Source organism: Trichogramma pretiosum, unplaced genomic scaffold (genome assembly GCF_000599845.2).
Source record: "Trichogramma pretiosum strain Unisexual culture from Peru unplaced genomic scaffold, Tpre_2.0 scaffold122, whole genome shotgun sequence".
Taxonomy (NCBI): Eukaryota; Metazoa; Arthropoda; class Insecta; order Hymenoptera; family Trichogrammatidae; genus Trichogramma; species Trichogramma pretiosum.
In genome coordinates this window covers 135,371-156,116 of record NW_019640796.1, presented here as the reverse complement: position 1 = coordinate 156,116, position 20,746 = coordinate 135,371, and the positions used below count along the sequence as shown (strand labels likewise).

General features: G+C 40.6%; 3 protein-coding genes across 4 annotated transcripts in view; all 3 read right to left on the bottom strand.

The window, feature by feature from the left end:
• LOC106656361 (5-hydroxytryptamine receptor 1-like) overlaps window positions 1-9,148 on the bottom strand; it is a 206,895-nt gene extending 197,747 nt beyond the window's left edge. Inside the window, exons 1-2 of one of the 2 annotated variants that reach the window (XM_023458083.1) lie at window positions 8,726-9,148; window positions 6,924-7,374 (exon numbers count right to left, since the gene is read on the bottom strand). In XM_023458083.1, coding sequence (XP_023313851.1) covers window positions 6,924-6,959 — 36 coding nt within the window. In that variant the 5' untranslated portion in view covers window positions 6,960-7,374; window positions 8,726-9,148. Of the gene's footprint in view, window positions 1-6,923; window positions 7,930-8,725 lie in introns of those variants that run through there. The other variant, XM_014377306.2, reaches the window with a different exon arrangement.
• A 1,562-nt stretch (window positions 9,149-10,710) lies between these two features.
• LOC111693498 (tankyrase-2-like) lies at window positions 10,711-12,383 on the bottom strand. The gene is made up of 2 exons (XM_023458197.1): window positions 10,892-12,383; window positions 10,711-10,805 (listed from the first exon to the last, which is right to left on the bottom strand). The coding sequence occupies exons 1-2, from the start codon at window positions 12,381-12,383 to the stop codon at window positions 10,711-10,713; spliced, it is 1,587 nt and encodes a 528-aa protein (XP_023313965.1).
• Window positions 12,384-17,501: 5,118 nt separating this feature from the next.
• Window positions 17,502-19,593, bottom strand: LOC106656369. The gene is made up of 2 exons (XM_014377316.2): window positions 17,770-19,593; window positions 17,502-17,697 (listed from the first exon to the last, which is right to left on the bottom strand). Exon 1 carries the CDS (start codon window positions 19,457-19,459, stop codon window positions 17,786-17,788), a length of 1,674 nt encoding a protein of 557 aa, XP_014232802.1. The 5' UTR covers window positions 19,460-19,593; the 3' UTR covers window positions 17,502-17,697; window positions 17,770-17,785.
• Between the last annotated feature and the right edge of the window lie 1,153 nt (window positions 19,594-20,746).

The window sequence follows — 20,746 nt, the reverse complement described above, 5'->3', positions numbered from 1 at the left end:
CAATGCCACGAAAGCTCGCGAGGTATTACATGCACTTTTAAAACGGAAAATTGCGAGCTCTGCGTTATTATTATTATAATACCTAACACCCGCGCTAATACATCAACGATAACGTATAAACATATATAAATACGTAGGCTTAACCGTCGGGGCTGGAGAGTAAATTCATCCTATGTGTATATCGTATTTTTTTCCTCATTTTTGAGCGATCTAATTCAACGCGCTGTACCATACACGAAACGACGCGTGTAGCAGCAGTACGTGCACGAGGTAGCTACTACAATAATCGCCTTGGAGCGTTTGCGGCCGGTCGGCTGCGTTTACACGCATTGTGTGTCTGCCACACACACACACATGTGTGTATTATTACGGCACTAAAACGGGCGCGCGTCCGTTAATGCATATTACAACGGTTCCTGGGAGGCAAATATTATACCCGACGTCGTGGCGGGTACGTACCGTACACGTATGCAAATACGTGTAATCCAGACACAACCCCGTGCGCGAGAGCAGATGCTCGGCGTCATTATCGAATAAATTATGACACGATTACACGTTTGTGTGTGTGGGTGGGTGCACGAGGGCACAAACGTCGAGCTTTTCCTCGCATCGACTTGTCTGCGTACAGGGCCTATAGTGTTATGGTCTGCGAATCTATAAATATCGATTTTAGACGCGCATCATGTATAATAGACAGAGAGGAGAGAGTCGAGATAGACTAGACCTTTTTGACATTGATCCGAGAGAGCGAGAGAGAGCCACCCGCGAATTATAAACAGCAGCGGCAGCAACGAACTGGCGTCGAGTGATTTTGCGTGTACAGCGTGTGTGTGTGTGCAAGCGTTCTAAACAAGAGCTAGTATGGTATACGAGAGATGGATGCGCGAGCGAGACTAGACACGTACGTACGTGTGTGTGTATGCGTGGGTGGCTGCTATATATGATATACTGCCTGCCGCGCGCGGAACTGCTAGCACTCATTAATTTCATCATGAGCCGAAGAACTTTGGACCCATCGAACTATAAACCACGCCAAATTGTGTTATATCTCTCGCTCGTAGTAGTAGTGGTAGTAGATAGTAGTAGTAGTAGTATAGTCGTGGTAGATATTACGAGGCAAACTCGACTGCGGGGAAATATTTTGTTTATTATATCGGCACGGGCGCAAAGCTTCGCGTTATATATTATTATGTACAGCGTTAACCCTAAAAACTTGCGATCGAAAAAATATATTAACTACGGCCGCGTGGATGAGCTTTATATTCAAATGTCATTCTCGAGTAATTTTAACAAATTTCTCTCTATTCAGCGCGAGTTAGCTTTGGGTATTATAACGTCGCGCGCGCGGGGGTATTATTACTCTTACTCTATATGAGTGACGGCGGCGAACAAACGGCTACATGCAGAGCTTTGTGTGTGTGTGTATGCGCCTGTCCGTCAAGCTTTAACGCTACAAAAAAATAAGGGGGCGGAAGGGTTGAAGAAAAAGGAAGCACAAAAAAAACAGGAAGAGAGAGAGAGAAAGATTTTGCCCCTTTGTTGGGGGCGGCTTTGCCTTTTTTTATACTCTTTTTCTTTTTTTTTTTTTTGTTAACCTACTACACTTGGAAAAAAGAGAGAGAGAGAGACTGAAATAATAGACAGCTCCTTGCACGCGCGCGCGGGTCATACGCGTTTGTCTGTTTCTCGTTCTCTGACTATATAGTCCCTTTTTTTGCATACTCGCACAGAAAGAGAGAAAAGGACGCGCGGCCGAGCTCGCTCGCTTCTAGTGTTTCGCGATACGAAAAAGTAATCAGTGCTTTTTGTGCGAGCAAACGAATCTCGCGTCGTCGTCGTCGTTGCCAAAGCCGGCCTTTACGACGCTGTATTCGACTACCAATGTCCAGCCAAGTGTTTCATTATTATTATTGTTATTATTTTTTTTTTTTACATAATACGCGTGAATTAACCGATGCAAAGAGTCGCAGTCGTTAAGGAATACTATGCATTCTCGTGCACCTGTATCCTCCCTCTTCCCTTCGTCTCTGCTGCGGTTTCTCGCTGGGGCTCTGCAGCACAAGACGACAAACTTGCTAAATCCGCAAAAGAAAAGCACTTGGAAGTTCTCCCGGTCTGTTGCTGCTGCCGCTGCCGCCGCTGCTACGTGTATATACACAAAGGATAGCACAAGTAGCTTTCATCTACTCTTTCCTCTCCTCAACTTTCGCTGTACCGCGACCTGCTACTTCTTTTACTTCCTTTTTTTTTTTACTTTTTTTTTTGTTGCAAATAATACGTTGAGCCTGTTGATATTCCGGGGGGTATAGTGGGTGTATGTACATAGACACGATTGACAAGCCCGCGAGCGTCCTTATTATATCGTATACTTGCGTATGATACAGGATGTAAAAAAGGAAAACGTATCTTCGTCGTCATGCATGATTTTTGAGGGCCACGCACAAATGTCGTCGAAGTAAAATATCACATTTGCACTGCGCGCGTACCAAAACTTCGTCCATCAAAGTTTTCGTCACATTATATCGTTACATACAATGTATATCTATGGATATAACGTCGAGTGTAACGTTACATTCGAGCTTTTACACACGCACGCGAACACGTATGCTATACAGAGAGAAAAAACCGCCAACGGAGCACCGCCTCGAAAATCTCCATATTTTAATTACTTTTTCGAAACGGCAACGAGCGGTGGAAAAAAAATCTCTCGTCGACTGCTGCTGCTGCGGCTTTCGCGTGTATACACACACGCTTACGCACATATAACACGTACCGGGGGTAAACGGGGAGCTGTCCGCTAACGTATTATTCGGTACACATAATAATGATGATTTTACGCGGCCGCGTAAATGTTACACGCAGCGTTAAAATAACAAATTGTGCTGCCTATATAATACGACACGTATCGTACAATATTATCATTATTATCATTATTATTATATACATAGGTGGTGGTGGTGTGCGTTACATATGTTGTGCTTTTCCGTGTATATATAGTAGCTGCTGCGCTGGTATATAATACATAAGCGCTGCCGCTCGACGTCAAACAATTACACGGGCGATCGAGCGCGAAAAGAATATATACAGCGGCGTGTGTATGTACAGCAAAAAAAAAATAAAAAAGGAACCTCGCGGTATGATTAATGCGTTTTTATAGCTTTCTTTATCCTGTGCCGTTATTGTTGTTGTTGATGTTTTTTTTTTGCCTGCGGCTCGTTGTAGGTCAGCGAACGCGCGCGCCAGACCATAGGCCAGTGACAGCAGCAGCAGCACAGAGCTTACGTATATAATACATACATATACACCGCGCGCCCAATAGAAGTCATTTTTTTCTCCTTCTTCCTCTTCTTATTATATTATTCGCGTCCGCTGCAAGCTCGATGATATACGTATACGTCTCGATGGAAAACCCGTCCGTACACACCGCGTATACGGTTTTATTAATTAAGCATCGCACGCAATTCGTCGATTATTTCATTTGCTTCGGCGATGACATCTGCGGCTATACATATATAGACAGCTGCGCATGCATGTGTGTATACACAACGCATACACACACACACGCGTACATGCTATATAAGCACACATGCACGTGGACGCGCCGCTCGCGGACGAACAGAGAGAGAGAGGCAGATAACCGTTGATTATTCCGGGCCATTTTTTTTCCTTCCTAACGTCATATTACGCGCATAAAAGCCGGGGGGCAGTTCGCTCTGCGCCTATATCGAGTGAGAGAGAGAGAGAGAGAGAGAGAGAGAGAGAGAGAGCTATTACAAACTGGAGCTGAACCGAGCTCTAGGCTATACTATATATATAGCGAGAGAGAGAGAGAGAGAGAGCTTGCAAGCTCTACTCATATACAGTAATGGCAGGCGCAGTAGCTGCGCACCCAGTGACTTACATTTCACTTAATGGCAAAACACACCATCTCTCTCTCTTCGTTGCAGTAGTCGACCTCCGTATACTCGTGCAAGCTCGCGCCCGATTCCTTATAATCCTGGCGCTGCGCGCGCGACGAGCTTACACGTGTATATGTAACATATATATATACGCTAGCACCGACGTATTATATATGCCTCATAGGTATAGCGTGTGCATTATACATATATATAATATGAATGTGCCTCGTACGTATATATGTGGAGCGAGCTAGTTCTATATAGCGCACGTCGGATGTTAGATAAGCTTCGCGGGATCTCTCTCTCTCGCTCTCGCGTGGCCGTGTAATAACCTTTTTTCTTCGACTTCCTCGAGTACTCTCTGCGTATATATATTTTCATGTATACGCGGTAAAAGCTCGCTCGTAACGAGCTTGCGTCTTATACGATACGTCGAGGTTACAACGAGCTGCGAGTTTGACCGAAAAAAAAACCATCGATTTTCGATCGGAAAAAAAGATCGCGAGGTAAATATTCAAGTATAAACGCCACGTTATCGAGGCGCTCCAAAAAGTCGATTCACCTCGACCAATGCGTAGGACTGATACCGCTACCGGCCTGTAGATGGTTTTATTGTATTTTCGAAGAAACTCCCGTACGAAGTAACAAAGACCATCGTATAGAATCATATAGAAGCCCAATGCGTAGACATATATACAAGGCTCTATAATCAAATTTTTTAAGATCGCAATTTTTGGCAAAAATCATCCACGCCCTGTCTTCTCGTGCTCCGAAGAGTTGGTTCGCCTTGAACGATATACGTAGGGTAGATACGACGAGCCGCCGATAGATGGCTTTATCCTGTTATTCGAAAAACCCCCGCACGAAGTAGCTAAGGTAGGAAATTATATAGAAGCCCAATATCGGGGCACAAGCTACGCGTCGTCAATTTTGTATAAAAGTGTAATATCCAAAGGTTGTTATCGCGTGAGAAAATTAACTCAGCGTGACATGCATCGCACTCGAATATTTCCACCAACGAGTGCAATTATAAAATACTCGTTCGCGTCATTTCAACGCGCAATAGCTGAGAAACAATTTTTTTGGCTCGAGCTGGGCGTCCACACGCTCTCTTTCTTCTGGCGTTAATTGAAAAAAAAAGAAAGAAAAGAAAGCGAAGAAAAGAAAAACAGTTGTTAAAATCGCATTCCGCTCATTGCCGGCATTACACAACGTAACGATCTGGTGGCAAGCCCGGAGAGTTAATTAGCGAAATTAAAGTTAGCCCATAGCTCCCCCGCTACACCGCGAAATCGCACGCGAGTAAACAGCACGAGCGCGGATTTTTCGATTTTTCAAGCACGTCATAATTACGAGCGAGGGAGGGGGGGAGGGGCGCGACGATTGCTCGCTTCATCGGGTATTAATTCGACGGAGTTATTTGCCGCGCGCTTGTGTGTACACACGCGTATATATATACACGGATGCGCACTCGAAAAAGTTACCCAAATAACTGTCAATAAAAGTCGATGCGCATATACACGAATTTATTGACTGACTGACTGAACTGACTGTGCGTGTGTGTGTGTGTGTACACGCGATCAGACCCATCGAGCAGCAGCAATAAGCTCGTCTCCGAACCGCCGCGTGATTTATAAACAACGGTATATAGATGCGCGATGAAAATTTCCTCGAGTTGATATATATTCGTCGTCGCGCGGCCAACGGTGCAAAAAAAAAAAAGTTGCCCTTTACCCCTGAACGAGCACTGGCTGTGTGTATATATGTGTGTGTATGTATACACGGGATGCACTTTTTTCTGCCTCGTTGTCAAACACGATCTCCCGCTGTTTGTTTGCTCGCCGATATAAATACATCGCTCTTTTTTTGTTTTTCACCCCGCCCCCCGTAACCGCGACTTCGACGATGGGTGGTATATATATTTGTACGCATTACGAGCGATTGATTTTTCATAAACGACGTTATATAGACGAACTCGTGTGTTTATACATACACGTTCGAACTCGTATGTATGTGTATATACACCACCGGAGTCCCACCCCCCTCCGCCCCGCTGACGAAATTGGAAATGTAATTTAGATAAGAAGATGTAGGTCGCGCTCGACCATACCGTCGCTCTCGCTCACTCTCTTTCTTACTCGCGATTGATTATTATTATTATTATTACGTTATTCGAGCGAGTTGATTCTTTTTTTTTCATTTAACCACCCTTGGCCACCTTGTCTCTCTCATCGACTTATCGGATAATCCTACGGTGCGACGCGAAGCTGCTAAAAAGACAAATAAAAAAAAGGACATCGCGCGAGTGATTATAAGACGTATACACGCTTCTGTCTCTCTGTCTCTCTCTCTCGAACACAATCGCTGGGCTTCGCGCAAAGTTATAAGTTGACGCTACTGTTGCTGCTACTGCACACAGTTTGTGTAAACGATTCTAGATGCTAGATTAAGCCGAACGTCGTCGTCGTCGTCTCCGACGAGCAATTAAACTTTTTCCTTCCTTCTCCTTCCCTGCGTGCATACTCTACTTTGACCGTCTGCATTACTACTACTACTACTGCTGTAGTAATAGTAGTCTATAAAGACCTATATATAAGGAGAGAGCTCGAGAGGGAGAGAGATCCCTCCCGCACACCATCGACAGCAGCAGCAGCAGCTCGTTTTCGCTCGGCAGCTTCTTTTCCTATTCTATTCTCACTTTCTCCGCTGCTACTACTACTACTGCCGCTGTCGTTCGCTCGTGTAAAAGCAAACTCCTCGCGCTCTGCCTTTCGTCTCCCTATATATAAGTGAGAAAATTTCCTACCTACCATCGCTACGGCCCTCGAGGGCTAATTGTTATCGCAAGCTCGGCGGGGTGATGGAATTTACACGTTGCGGAGTGGTTCTCCATCGCTATTATATATTTTATAATACAGAGATAGAGATAGGCTGGCGGCTGCCTAGTGCATTTTCTCTTTCTACTTTTTTTTTCAATCAACGACGAGAAAATTGTTAATCAGCGTTTTATAATTAAATACTTACGTTAAATCTCGATGATCGATACCTCGGAGCAATCATTCTTGAAAAAAGCTTCTTGTCTCCGAAGCTCGCGCGGTTATATATCACATAAAAAGCCGCTCTGTATGATTTCACTCACTCACTCACTCGCGCTGTGTGTACATGTGTGTATGTGTGTGTAAGCACTTCTCAAAGTAAAAATTTTCCAATTTCAACGACCTGATCGCTGCGCCACGTAGCAGACGACGACGACGATGACGTTGTTGTTGTTGTTGTTGCTGATGTTTCACCTGCACCTGCATCTACCAACACCACCACAGCTGCTGGAGATGCAGTCCGTAGCGCTGCTCCAGCTACCGAGCGATTCATATTTTCCGAGTGTGCGTGTGTGTATGTATACGCGCGAGACGTGTGTGTACGTGTAAACTCGATCATCGCCCGCTACGTGCCAGGCGTGTGTAAACCCGCTGGAAATCTAAACATTAATAGATTTTCGGTTTACTCTCTCGCGTACCCCGACGCACAGCACGTATAGATGTTTGCATCGCACGTACATGCGTCTAAATATTATATATACACTCTTGTACACGTGCATCATATGTGTGTATGTAGAAAGCGAGCTGGTGCGACCTTACTGCAGTTCACGCGCGGCCGAGTGACAGAGAGAGAGAGAGAGAGACCCGAGACGCGAGATGAGTTTCAAAAGCCGTTGGTTACGCGTATGCACACATATTGTATTATATTATTTAAATGTATACGCGAGTCAAAAGTCTCCCGTGTGCAGCAGCGGCAGTCGCAGCAACGATCGACCGCCTTTTTTTTCACGCGATAAAGACAATTTATAGTTGGGTAAATAACGATTATTATTTGCGTTATCAATCATATCACGCACGCACACGCCTCGTATACGAATAATACTCGTTCTCGTTGTTGAACCGATATCAATGATTCGAAAAAAAAAAAAAAATGGAAGCAGTGGAAGAAGAAGAAGAAGCAATTACGCAAAGAGAGAATATATACAGATTTATCGCCACGACGTTATTTCGTCTTCTTTTTTGCTATATAAAAAACATTATTATTATTTTGTCATTGTCGTTTGTCTCTCTCTTCCGCTGCGACTTTATATACACAAGTGGCACACATGCGATATAGATACGTTATAGCGCCCGCCGTGTGTGCAAGCTCGTCTATAATAGCGAGTGGCACAATACGATACACGTACACACACGCGACGCCAAAGAAGGACGATTCGTGACAAATATATATCGCTTGTGATGCTCTACGTACACGGATCCGTATAGCGTTTTGTCCGTATAGTGCATCTCCGTGTATATAAAATATCGCGAAAACCTCCCCACCGGGAGGAGTCGTTGGTGCTGGAGGACAGGTAATAAAAAGTAAAAAAAAAAAAACAGTCAAACTACTGCACAAAGCCGAGGGACGCGGAGAAAAGAAAATCATCCATCATGTCGTCGTCGTCGTCGAACGGACAAACATTATGTATCGAGAGAAATCCGACGCACCCGTGTGTGTGTACGTATGAAAATCTATCTACGTATGAGAATCGGCCGTCGAGATTTCTCCGCGTTGCATCGAATTTTATTTCGCTCTACCGTTTCTTTTTATTCACATTGACTCGCGTTCGCTTTTGTCCAGCATTATCGAGAAACAAGAGGGAGCGAAAATTTTTTTTAACGCGAGGCTCTATGACATTTTCTTATTTTTCTATCGTCAGCAGCGAGGCTGATCGCTTTCCACATACACACACGCCAGAGTATAATCAATGTATAAAAATCGTGCGACGTCGGAGTGCAATCGGTACGAACGAGTGTACGCCAAACTGGGTAATCGTCGGCGAGGCATATTTTCCACGGACACTTTTTTTTCTTTCTCTTTATCTTCTTGAATTTTGCATCAACAAAAAAGCACTTTCACTCGTTAACACTGCATAGTATAAGCTCGGTTATATTTTTTATGCAAAGCCACAGATCGTCGCCAGCAACTTTCCATTTCTTTTTATCTTCGCTCACCGCACTTTTCCGTACGCGCGACACAAAAACAAAAAAAAAAGGAAAAGAAACCGAAAACAAAAGCTTTATCGTACGACAATTTTCAATATTTATATACGGCAACGCAACGACCGAAAAATCGTTCGCGATCTGTTGCTTTTTCTTTTTCTACGATACAACCGTGATAATTGGTAGAGGATCGCGAGCAGCAGCAGCGGCTGCGAGGACGCGAAGCGACGCGCGAAACAACATCCTCTCGCGCCTCACTCGTGCGGCGGCGGCGGCGACGGGCTTGCTCGCTCTTGCTGCGCGTAGCGAAGACTGCAGCTGGAGAGACGGCGCCGAGAGAGCTTCGCGCGAGCCGAGCTCTATAGCATATATAGGCTATACACGCGGAGAGGTAGAGTAGTAGGAGGATATACAGAAGAGAGGTACGTTGTGTGTATGTGTGTGTACCGACCGAGGAGGAGAGCGCCGCTACTGCACATGTGTCGTGTACTCGCTTCGACGCGTATATGTATGTTGACACGTGTGTGATGTTGTAACGCGTGTATAGATGTATACGTCCGCGAGAGCGCGAGGAGCTGCTTTTTTTTATGCATGTATGATAAAGAGAGAGAGAGAGGCGCAAGCGCAAAAAAGTTTAGCAGCGCCTATCATTGTTGCGCGACGAAAGTTTTTTAATAAAGAATTTATTGCGTTATTACGCGCGTCCGCCTGTCGCATTGAGGCGGCAGCAGCTTTTCGACTAAAAAGCTCGCGGACGAGGGGACTTTTTTTTCTCTCTCTCTCAGCTTGACGCGAATCAGCCGGGACGCGTCGGCCGAGTTATTTCAGTAAAAGTATAAGTATTATAATGTGAACGTCAAAGTGGAGCGAGCCTGACTTTATTTCTTTCCGTATGTGTGTGTGTGTGTGTGTGTGTGCGTCGTCGTTGAAATTTTCAAATCGCGAGGACGAGTTACCGACGTTAGAGGCCAGCAGTTGTCGGGTGAATAAAATCTATAATCCGTCTTTGTGTGTGTGCGAGTGCGAGCTTTTGACGGAAACTTTCGACGCAGTTTAAACGCGGAGGAGCGCAAACAGGCGGGACTAATTGACTCGAAGCTCACGGCCGAATATCCGCAGTAGCGGGGGAGAAAATTTGAAACAAAAGTTTTACAAGGTGCTTGGAAAAAAAAAGCTCGCCTTTTCAACATTTCTTTGTGCAGCATTTGAGCGGATTCGGTTATTCGATAAACTCGATAAAACTCGATTAGATTCTTTTTTTCTTATTCGTTACTTTATTGAAGAATAAAAAGGACACATTGAGGAATGAAGATATAGATGGAAAATTATTTTTGACATTTTTATTTGAAATTATATTGAATACAGAGCGAATGACATGAATGAAGATCGAGCTTTTTTAAAAAATGGATAAAAATTGAAAGCATTTTTCTACTTTAAAATTAAAATGGAAGAGATTCTGGTATGTATTTGAATTTCACATTAATAGATTCGCACATGAAAATCGTCATTTCTGTCGCACACGACTCATAAAACCTCACGATGGTAAGACAGTAACAAGAAACCGAAGCTTATATAGTATCTACTTGTTGTCGGTGTCAACGTGGATAATGCAGGAATTGAAAAGCTCCGAGTTTACCCGCTGCAGAGCTTCGATCCAGTTGGTGCAACTAATTCGGCCTGTTGGTTTTGTACCGATTCGTATTCGACGATTTACTATGTGAGACTGCGTATAGGCATTTGCCAACATCTTTATTTTTAAATGATAAATTTTTATTTTAATACGTGATTTGAATTTATTCAAACCGATGAAAATATTGCAACATTAGTCCATCTAAACTTTTTACACAATCTTCAAAAAATGTATTATGTAATTCCTCGAGCTCGTTGCCTAGAAAAACAAACAATGTACAAAAGATGTAATATAATAAAATAAAAAAGATTGCAATTACTATGAGTAAAATAAATGTAAAAAACCTTCGTCACGAACATCACGTGCTTGACTGTCCTCTACTGCATCGATGTCGGCGGCTAGGCACAGTCTCATCAAATCCTCGCTCTTCAGCTTTTTGATGATAATTTCACAGCATAGAATCGGCAGGTGGTAGTGGCGCGTCAGCTCCAGCAGAGGTTCCAGGGCCCACTGACGAAAAAATCGTCTTGAAATTATCTCGCACAGACGCGCAGTACACGCCTGACGAAATTCTTCACGGTTACTCCGAAATTCATGCGAGTTCTCGAATTTTGAGTAGTCCGAATACGTGAGTAATTTTTCCTCCTCTTTGGGATGTGACCGGAATATTAGGTCATGAAGCGACAAGCTCGGAGTCAACATCAATTCTTTTAACCCGACAACGAATCCTTGCCTACAACGCAAATAATAATCAAGATCGGCTGACTTATTAAAAATTTCATGCTTGGCGAAAAATTTCACGATCGTTAAGGCATCGCTTCGATCCAATTGGTATCCTCTTTTTTCGAGACGGTCGACGACGGCGAGAGCGCGGCAAGCTAGAGTCAGTTTTAAATCACTCCAAAGATCACCTTTCGAGTTATATTTCTCGACAAAGTAACTCTCTATCTCAGTGGGGAAAACAAAGCTAGACATGTCGGCACCACGATTCAAGAGCATATCGACAGTTCCGGGCAAGAGACTGGCCACAGCCATATGCAGAGGTGTCCGACCCAAATTGTCCACGACGTCGAGCGGCACTGTTTGATGATTTGCGTCGTTTATCTCGAAGAATATCTTCGCCGAGTCATCGTCGTCTTTTCGAAGACAAAGAAAGTGCAGAGGTGTCAATCCATCATTGTTAACTGAAATCGGGTCTGCACCATGTCTCAGCAGCAACTCGGTCACCTCCTTGTTTCCCCAGCGCAGAGCGTAGTGTAATGGCGAATCGGCTTTTTTCTGTTCAAGGCAATTAGGATCATGCCCGAACTCGAGAAATTTCGCTACGATTTCTTCACAGCCATACTTACAGGCCACGTGTAAATGAGTTAGACCTAACTCGTCGGTATAATTGACGTCGAATCTGTCGTATATTTTAAATAGATTCTTGACGAGGGAAGAGTAACCGGGCAATCTAACCGCGCAATGTAATGCAGTGGTGCGACGCGACGATGGTTTGTCGTTTCCATCAACGTCAGGCTTGTCTTTGTAGTGGCTATTGGCCACAAACTCGATAAAAGTAGGTACAAAATTAATTTGCTTGTTATTTATGTGGTCGTCATTTATGCTCTTCACTGACTCCATTAGTATCCAATCGATTTCTTCTGGCCGAAACATTTCTTCGAGATTTGGTCTAGAACGATACCATCCGACGCTTAAAGAGATAAACTCACGCAAAAATTTATATCTCTCTCCTTCGATCTCCCAATTTAGCTTTTTACGCATGGTTTTCAATTCTTCTAAATTATTTTCACCAGCAACGTCGGAATCGTAGTCATCCCCGCGGTAGTATCTCATTGTGTACCACAATCAAACAAATATTCACAGACTTGAAAATTGTAAAACTAATTTTTTTTTCACTAGTGTCACTGCTCGCGAATCAATGCGACTTTTCTTTGTTTTGCTCAGCGGCGTCGTAACGTGTATCGAACTGAACGACTCGACGTGTAGCGCAGCACTGCCCACTGTGAGCCTCGGCCCTCGGACGTGTCCCGCCACGTTCTCGTTATATTACGCGTTGAACCAAGCATCGAAGCAACAATGTAAACATATCGCATAACACAATGCGAGGCAAAACGTTTTACGGAGAATAACACGCACACAGAAATGCGTGGAGCGATGCTTCATATTATTTTGCAGTCTAATATATTTTCTTTTGAACTTGATTTTGAGCTCTAGTTTACTTTTTGCACATTATATCGAATGCAATTTTACAGAGATATAATGTATCATGACCATCTAAAATTGTTCCTTGTTTGATGTAAACGTTATACAGTCCGAGCACAATCTTCGCTTTGACTCAGACTCAGTCGGATGATTATAATGAAATCTTAACTGACCATAATATAAAAAGGAAAATATATCATGTCCTTCCTTAACGTATGAATAATAATAAGTAATCTTAATAAATTGAGCTAAAGCGGCCGAATATCCGTAATAGCAGGATAAAATTTAGAACAAAAGTTCTAAAAGGTTGGAGACTTCCGTACTGTTACTTTTGTAAGTAAAATATTCTTATTTATCGCAGCAATAAAAAAATTATATTCGAAATATATTAAAGGTTGTTAAATTTAAATTGCATGGACATTGAAACATAATGTTTATTTTGAAAAAAAGTAATAATTCATGTTTATATAATTATGGTATGGGTAATGTCAAAGAAAATTTATGCGATTTCACAGTATCACAAAGCGGCCACGTTCTGCGAGTGCTACCGTGTGTGGGTATTTATTAGGAATATAGATCTGGCCACAGTCTTATCTTTTATCCATAGAGCAATTAAATTGTTTATTGGCACATCTCTTTTGATAGATCAATTTTTGAATCGCGGCTCTGTGAAATCCTATATTGTTGCCGTGAATAACGGCACAATATTGTATTTGCTAATTATCTGGAAAAATGGAATTAAAATTTTAGTTCCTATGGAATTAAACATTTTGATCCTGATTTTCGGGGAAACTATTACATGAAATTAGATAAATTATAAGAAACAGTTATTGATAGAAACAAAATGGAGAGCTCCACACAACCTTTTTGATAAGACAGTGCTAGGAAAAAGCTATGCAAATTTACAATATTAAGGTTCAGTTGGTAATAAAACGAAGTTGCCATATCGCCTTGACACGTCCATATTACTTGCATGCCCTTGTATCACCTTTCAATTGATATCGTCGAACAATCAACTCATGATGTTTTAATTCTGCGCGTACACGTTTTTATTTTTTTAGAAAAATGATATTTAAATAATGGGAAAATTATGACTTACGAGATGAAACGATGATTTTGTCATAATTTTTTCTGCAACTTTTTTTCACAGTGAAACTTTGGATGCGCGCGAATGAGGAAAAAACAATTGACGCTACCTACTTTTATGTTCGTGTTTGTTCTTTTGTCCGTCTTTTGTTTATTTTATTTTTTTTTTAATTTTATTCTTTTAAATAAATTTTTTTTGAAATAATTTTAAATAAATTTTAAATAAATTTATTTTTATACTTTGCCGGCAAGGTGCTACCGTACCTCTTGATTATTGAAAGTAATACCTAAACATACATAAAACATAAAACATACATACATAAAAAATCAGTACACGAGTAAGCAATTTAACTAGTAACATTTGTTTCAAAGAAATTATAATTTATTTCTCTTTATTTCATTTCATTCTACTTTATAATTTATACAATGAAAAAACAACCCTAAGGAAAAAATTTGTTTATGGCAACCACAATGAGTCTACATCAGTTAAAAAATTGTATTCAACTTGCATGGATTTTAAAAATGGCGAAACCAGCGGAAACATTTTTATTAGAACATGCATATTTTTTTCTGTGGACAACGAAGATGATTTTTTTATGGCCGTATAATAATCATAGGATTAACATAATTGGTAGGATTGCAGTACTATCTACATTATCGGTTTGTTTATTTGGAGTGGTGAGGATATGTTAAATTCTTAGATATGGTTCAATTTTTTATTTGATTCATAATAATAAAATCAACGATTTTAAGACTGCCCAGCTGTATGAAGAAGTATATTTTTCAAAAAAAATTGATATGCTTATTCTGATAGATATAATTTTTCAACTGTCAGTAATATTATTCGCCTTCACATTTTACATAATAGGGATACTAAAAAATAAAGAAGTATGAGTCAATTTTTAATTTTAATGTTATTAAAATGTACCCGTGCAATAACTTATGCAATTTACAATAGATTTTCGGTATAAGTACTGTAGTACAAAAACAATTAACTATGGAAAAAAATTGTGAAGAAAAAAAAAATCTCTTAAAAGTGTGGAAAAAAAGTAACAAAATAGGAGTATTTCAGTTCTGTAAATATCAATGTATATTTGAAATAAAAATTAAGCTATTTAATTTGATGCGATTTTCTTGTAGGTGGAAGTGCCATTGCGTATAGCATTTGCACTTATGTTGGACCTCTCATGGAATATAAATTACAAAAGTCGGACCACCCGATTCTTTACTCCAAATATTTCGTTAATTTGGACGATTATTTCATTCACATATTGGTTTTAGAAACTATGCAATTTGTTTTTGTTACTTATATAATGTGTTATTTTGTAAGTTTGTATGTGACATATAGTGTTTTCATCTATTCGAGAAGTCATCTTTTGTGGTAAGAACAAATCAGAAAGATGGACATCTAATGTTCAATCATATTTTTTTAATTACGGGGAGAAATAATCACTTTTATTTGTAGTGAAAAAATTTATAAAATCGCCGATGATTTGAAGATCAAAAACGAGGTGACATCAAAAAGTCATTTTAATTTCAAAATCGAACGTAAACTAATTAACTTAATTAAAAATCACCACAAAGTTATTGAGTTAAATATCAATAAAAATTTTTTTCATCAAATTGAACATGATAGATATTAAAATAAAATAAAATTACAGATTAAGTTTTAGTGCGGAAAAAATTGCTCGAAATCTATTATTCGGTGCTTTATGCAATTTTCTACTGATGTTTACAGTTATTGGATTCTTGGTAATTGCTTTTACTTGAATAATTTTTCTTTCGTTTTTTAATACATCGACATTATGTGTCAGATAATAGCTCAAATTAAAACAGGATTTGATACAAATGCTACAAAACTAACGTTAGCATTTGTGGCAAATATTCTTAGTCTATTCATCCTGTGTCTTGCGAGTCAAATGATACTCGATAAAAATAATGAATTTCTAGTTGCATGGTAAAACAAATGTCATAAGTGAGAGTTCAATAGAGGCTATATCGAAAATTATCATTTTTTAGTTATGCTACTGATTGGTACGAATGGACTGCGAAAAACCGACTCTACTTGCTGATGATCATGATCCGGGCATTTAAGCCATTTGGCTGGATCGCAGGTCCTGGAATTCCTGTAGACTTTAGCCTTGTTACTTTTGTAAATAAAACATTTCTTACCCATAGCACTAATAAGAATATTAATTTTTTAAATGAATTCAAGGTCGTCAATACAGGAATGTCATACATAATGGCAATGAAATCTCTTTATTTTAGAAATAGCTAATATTTCATAGACATATTTTTACCAAATCAAAAACCAGAAAAAACCGTGATCCATCACAGCTGAGGTGAGATTGCAGCCTGGGACTTCTTTTTTGCATTAATTATTTGAAAAAACTACTTTTTTTCATAATTTGAGTAAATAGTTCCAAACATTATACAATCAATGTCTGAACGTTAGGAAACTTTACAATAATCATGTAACATTATTTAACTATAAAACATTTTTTAAGCAAATAAAAACTCGCATGTACATGAAACTTTTTATGTTTGAATAAATCAAAACAAGGCATCATTCATCATCTCAGATTTTTAATTGCGATGGGCCTATAGTATGGAGTTCATCATAAACACACTGAACGATACACTTTGATTCTTCATACATCAATTAATTAATTAATTAATCTTACAATGACGCAATGTAAATCGGCTCAAAAAGTTTTCATGATAATTTGATCCTCCAAAGAACTTGTTTGTACCTCCAAACAAGTACCAATAAAACATTTTATAATTTTTTTTTATCGTGTTACGAAAAAGATGCATTTTTTCTCATTAATTTTCATTATTTATTTTTTAAGTTATTGTGCACGTGCAAACGCACTTTGATAGTTTAAATATGATGCAATGAATATTTGATCAAGTATTTTCTTTATTTATTGTATTCTAAGCAATCCTTACCCGTAAAATTGCTGTTATTTCGCGCCCCAGTTTTTTATTTATTAAATAATACGGCAGTAGACGTGGTACATTCTTGCATCAACTATATCGATATTTTTTTGTTGTTTAGGAGGCTGTAGCGATGTAAAATAGTTCTGTATAAAAACGCTATATGCGCAAGGCTATATGCGTTACGCAGCGCACAGCATTAGCATGGAATATATTTTCTGATCAATTCCGCCCTTGACTTCTGGTTTGTAATATAAAAAGTAGGTACATAGCTACAAATGTCAAATTTAATTTTTTTCCGTGAACTATGGCGTAATCAATTTGCGCGTTATAAACAACGCATTTTCACAGAGATATAAAATATCACACCCGTCTAAAATTTTTCGTTATCTGATGCAAGCGTTACAGTTCAAGAACAAACTTAGCTTCAAAATCAAACCCAATCTTAGTTTTCCGATCGAGTATTTCAACGATTTTCCATCATTCAGTGCAAGTTTGGATATGAAAAAATATAAAGGAAATTATCGAAAAATTAGCCATTACTATTTTTTCGTCCTAACAAATTGAACATAACTGTCATTTAGAATATTTTTCTGCTTCTAAATACAAAAAATTCTTTTTTTCAAATCCTTATCGATACCTAAATTGTTTAATAAGTATCGTAAATGCATCGTTCAACTAGATTCAGTTTTTTAAGAATAATAACTCGAATCCAATCCACTGTTTTATTTAATTTACAATTAATCTCGTAAATTTTATGTCAAGTTTTATTTGGTACATCATGAAAATTAGGCATCCATACAAATAATATTTTAAATTTTCAACTAACAAATTATTTAATCAGTTTTAAATAAAATTATTTAATTCCCAGATCGATTAAGAATAATTAAGAGGATTTAAAGTTCTTCAATTTCGTAGCCTGAAAAAAACCATAGAAATTGTAAAATAAAAAAAAACCTTAATTTTAATGTGAAAACATTTTTTTAAATACCTCATAGCAATTGTTATCATGTACTTTGACTCTCCTCGTTCGCGACGATTTCCGCTGCCAAGCATACTTTACGTAAATCACCGACGCTCAGCATCGCGACGACTTTACGACAGCAGAGAGTCGGCAGCTCGTAGCGCGCCAGATCCTGAAAAATTATCGGCGACCACCGACGCAAAAATCCCCTCGTCATTATCTCGCTCAGATAATTGAGGCACCTGTCGCGAGTCGTTCCCGGTAGACTCGAGAACTCGTCCGAATTCAAGAGCGGCAAAAAGTCCGTGACCCTGTTGAACCGTTTCGACGCCTCGTCGAGTCTCAACAGAATCAAGTCGCGAAACGACGTGCCCGGCTTGAAGGCGCATCGCTCGACCAGACTCAGGAATTGCTCGTCGGTGCGCCAGGTTCCGGGCAGCTCGTTCGAGTCGTGGAGCAATTTGTACGCGCGCAACAGTTTCAGGATCGTCAGGGCGTCGCGCGGCTCCAGTCGGTGGCCTCGTGCCTCGAGACGCTCGACGCAGCCCAGAACGCGAGTCAGCAGTCTCGTTTTCACGTCGATCCTCTTGCGATGCGCCGCCTCGAAAGCCTCGGCGGAGTAATGATAGGTGGGAAAGACGAAGCTGGACAGATCGGCGCCCTTGTCCAGGAGCGCGTCGATCATGGCGGGCACGAAATTCGCCACGGCCACCTCCAACGGCGTCAGACCCGAGCCGTCCCGCGCGTCGATCCGCACCGGCCGATTTACATCCTCGCAGACCTCGAAGAACCGCTTCGCCAATTCGTCCGCGTCGTCGCTCTGGCGCGCCGAGATTACGTGCAGAGGAGTCGCGCCGTCCTTGTTGGGATAATTGGGATCCGCGCCGCGTCTCAGCAGCAGCTCGGCCAGTCTCCCGTGCCCCAGCTCCAGCGCCAGGTTCAGCGGGCTCCGACCCAGCCTGTCCCGAGCGTCCACCACCACCTCGCGATTCATCTCCTCGTTGATCTCGAAGAACATCCTCGCGTAGTCCAGCGCCTCGTCGCTGTCCCCCTTCTTCGCGACGAGGTGCAGCACCAACGATCCATCACCGTTGGGGTAATTGGGATGGGCGGCTCTGTGTCTCAGCAGCAGCTCGGCCGTCCTCCTGTGCAGGCCGTCAACGGTCAGGTGTAGCGGCGAATCGCCTCTCTTCGGCCAGATGCTATTGGGACCCCGGCCGACGTCGAAAAATTTTTGCACGACCTCGTCGAGGCCGGCTATGCAGGCCACGTGAAAGTGCGTCAACACGCGTTTGTTGTAGACGACCTCGCGGAAATTGTCGTAGATTTCGAACAGAGCCGGCAAGATGGAGAAGTTCTTGACGCTGTAGGCCCGATGTATCGCGGTGGTGCGAGGCAACACCGTCTGGCCCGTCTCGTCGAGCTCGGGCTCGTCCCTGTAGCCGGTCTTGATTACGAACGCGACGAATCGCGATCCCGGCCCGCCGACGCCTTCCGTCTCTTCGGCCGAAAGATCGACGGCGTCGCAGAGGAGCGTCTCGATCTCGTAGTCCGTATAAAATTCACGGAGATTCGGAAGTTGGCCCTGCCAATCGCTGATCAAAGTGTCGAGTCGGCGGAGTAAGTCGCGTCGATCCGTTTCCAGCCCCCAATTGACTTTTTGCCGCAGACTCTTGAGATTTTTTAAGCAGTCGGTGTCGCTTGCGGCCATTTTCATTTACACTCGCACAGCCACTTGTAACTATTTATTGAATTCAATATGTTTCACGAGAATCAGCTAATTCGAATTGATAAGATCGTCTGTTTACGCATCGGCGTCGTGATGTTACTGAACTACGTACGGCAGAGAACGACTAAACACAGATGATATCTCGTGTGTCGAATTCTCTACAAGAGTCGAATTAAACGCCTATAAGGAATAATGTAAACATAGTAAGCTTTGCAATGTTTTGACCTATGATTGATATTATTTTTCTACTGAATATAAAGGGCCAAAAAAATTTTTTTTCTTTTCATCTGAATTCTCAGGAAACCCCTACATTGGAAGTAAAAAAAAATAATTCCATTATATTCAACTATTAATCAACTAATCTACCTCAGTTATTATGATAAATTACATTTGAGCATAGATTCGCTGCGATGTATTTATGGAAATGCAATTTTAACATGCATAAAATTAAAGTTTGAACGAAAGAATAAATTCAAAAATTGCGATAAAGATTTAATTTTTTATTATAAACTATGGTACATTAATATATCGTAATTCTTTCGTCGGAGAGCTTAACTTTGAAATAGTAATGAATAAAAATTATCTACTCATATAACACAATTTGTCAACACTTATAGTAACAAATACATTTCAACTACTTCTTAATTGTTTAATATCACATATTTTAAAAGAAATATAAGTCAATACTATGAACAATTATAAGCTAAAGTAAAAAAATTTCGCATTCAAGGACTGCAGAGGTAAAATTTGATGTTTTTGAATCGATGAATCCGAATGCAGAGTCGGTTTTTTGGTGTTTTCAATAGTTTTGAAAAATCGGTAATAAAGGTTACAATATTCAGCATGAAAACAAATTAATAATTCACGTTAATCTTCCCGTTATTTTTCAAAATCATATTGTTTGAGTTCTACAACTAAGTTGATACTGAGTTTGCATCAATTTTTATTTCTTTATCCTTTTGTACGTCTAACGCACTTCAATCGTGCATAATATCTTATCAAATTACACTAGAGCCCAAGAACATGTAAAAGTCTTTGGATAAATAATTTTTCATTTTTCAATGGGCTCTTTTTACTTGTTTCTGCAAATCAGTATTTTGATCAGTATTTTAATCAGTATTTAAAAGACTTGCCTCACTGTTCACATTTATAATCTTTGATGTTTTTATGAACTGTAGAAATATGTTTATTCAAGTCCTGTTTATAATCAAAAGCTTTCCCAGATTCCACGCACATGCGTCTTTTAAGTTTCAAATGAACTGCACCTATGTGCTT

Bases quoted from the DNA above. Each gene is read 5' to 3' on its own strand.
- LOC106656369 (XM_014377316.2), bottom strand. From the start codon at position 19,459: ATGAAAATGGCCGCAAGCGACACCGACTGCTTAAAAAATCTCAAGAGT.
- LOC111693498 (XM_023458197.1), bottom strand. From the start codon at position 12,383: ATGAGATACTACCGCGGGGATGACTACGATTCCGACGTTGCTGGTGAA. The intron at 10,806-10,891 runs GTTTTTTACATT...TTGTTTTTCTAG, and splicing joins ACGTGATGTTCGTGACGAAG to GCAACGAGCTCGAGGAATTA.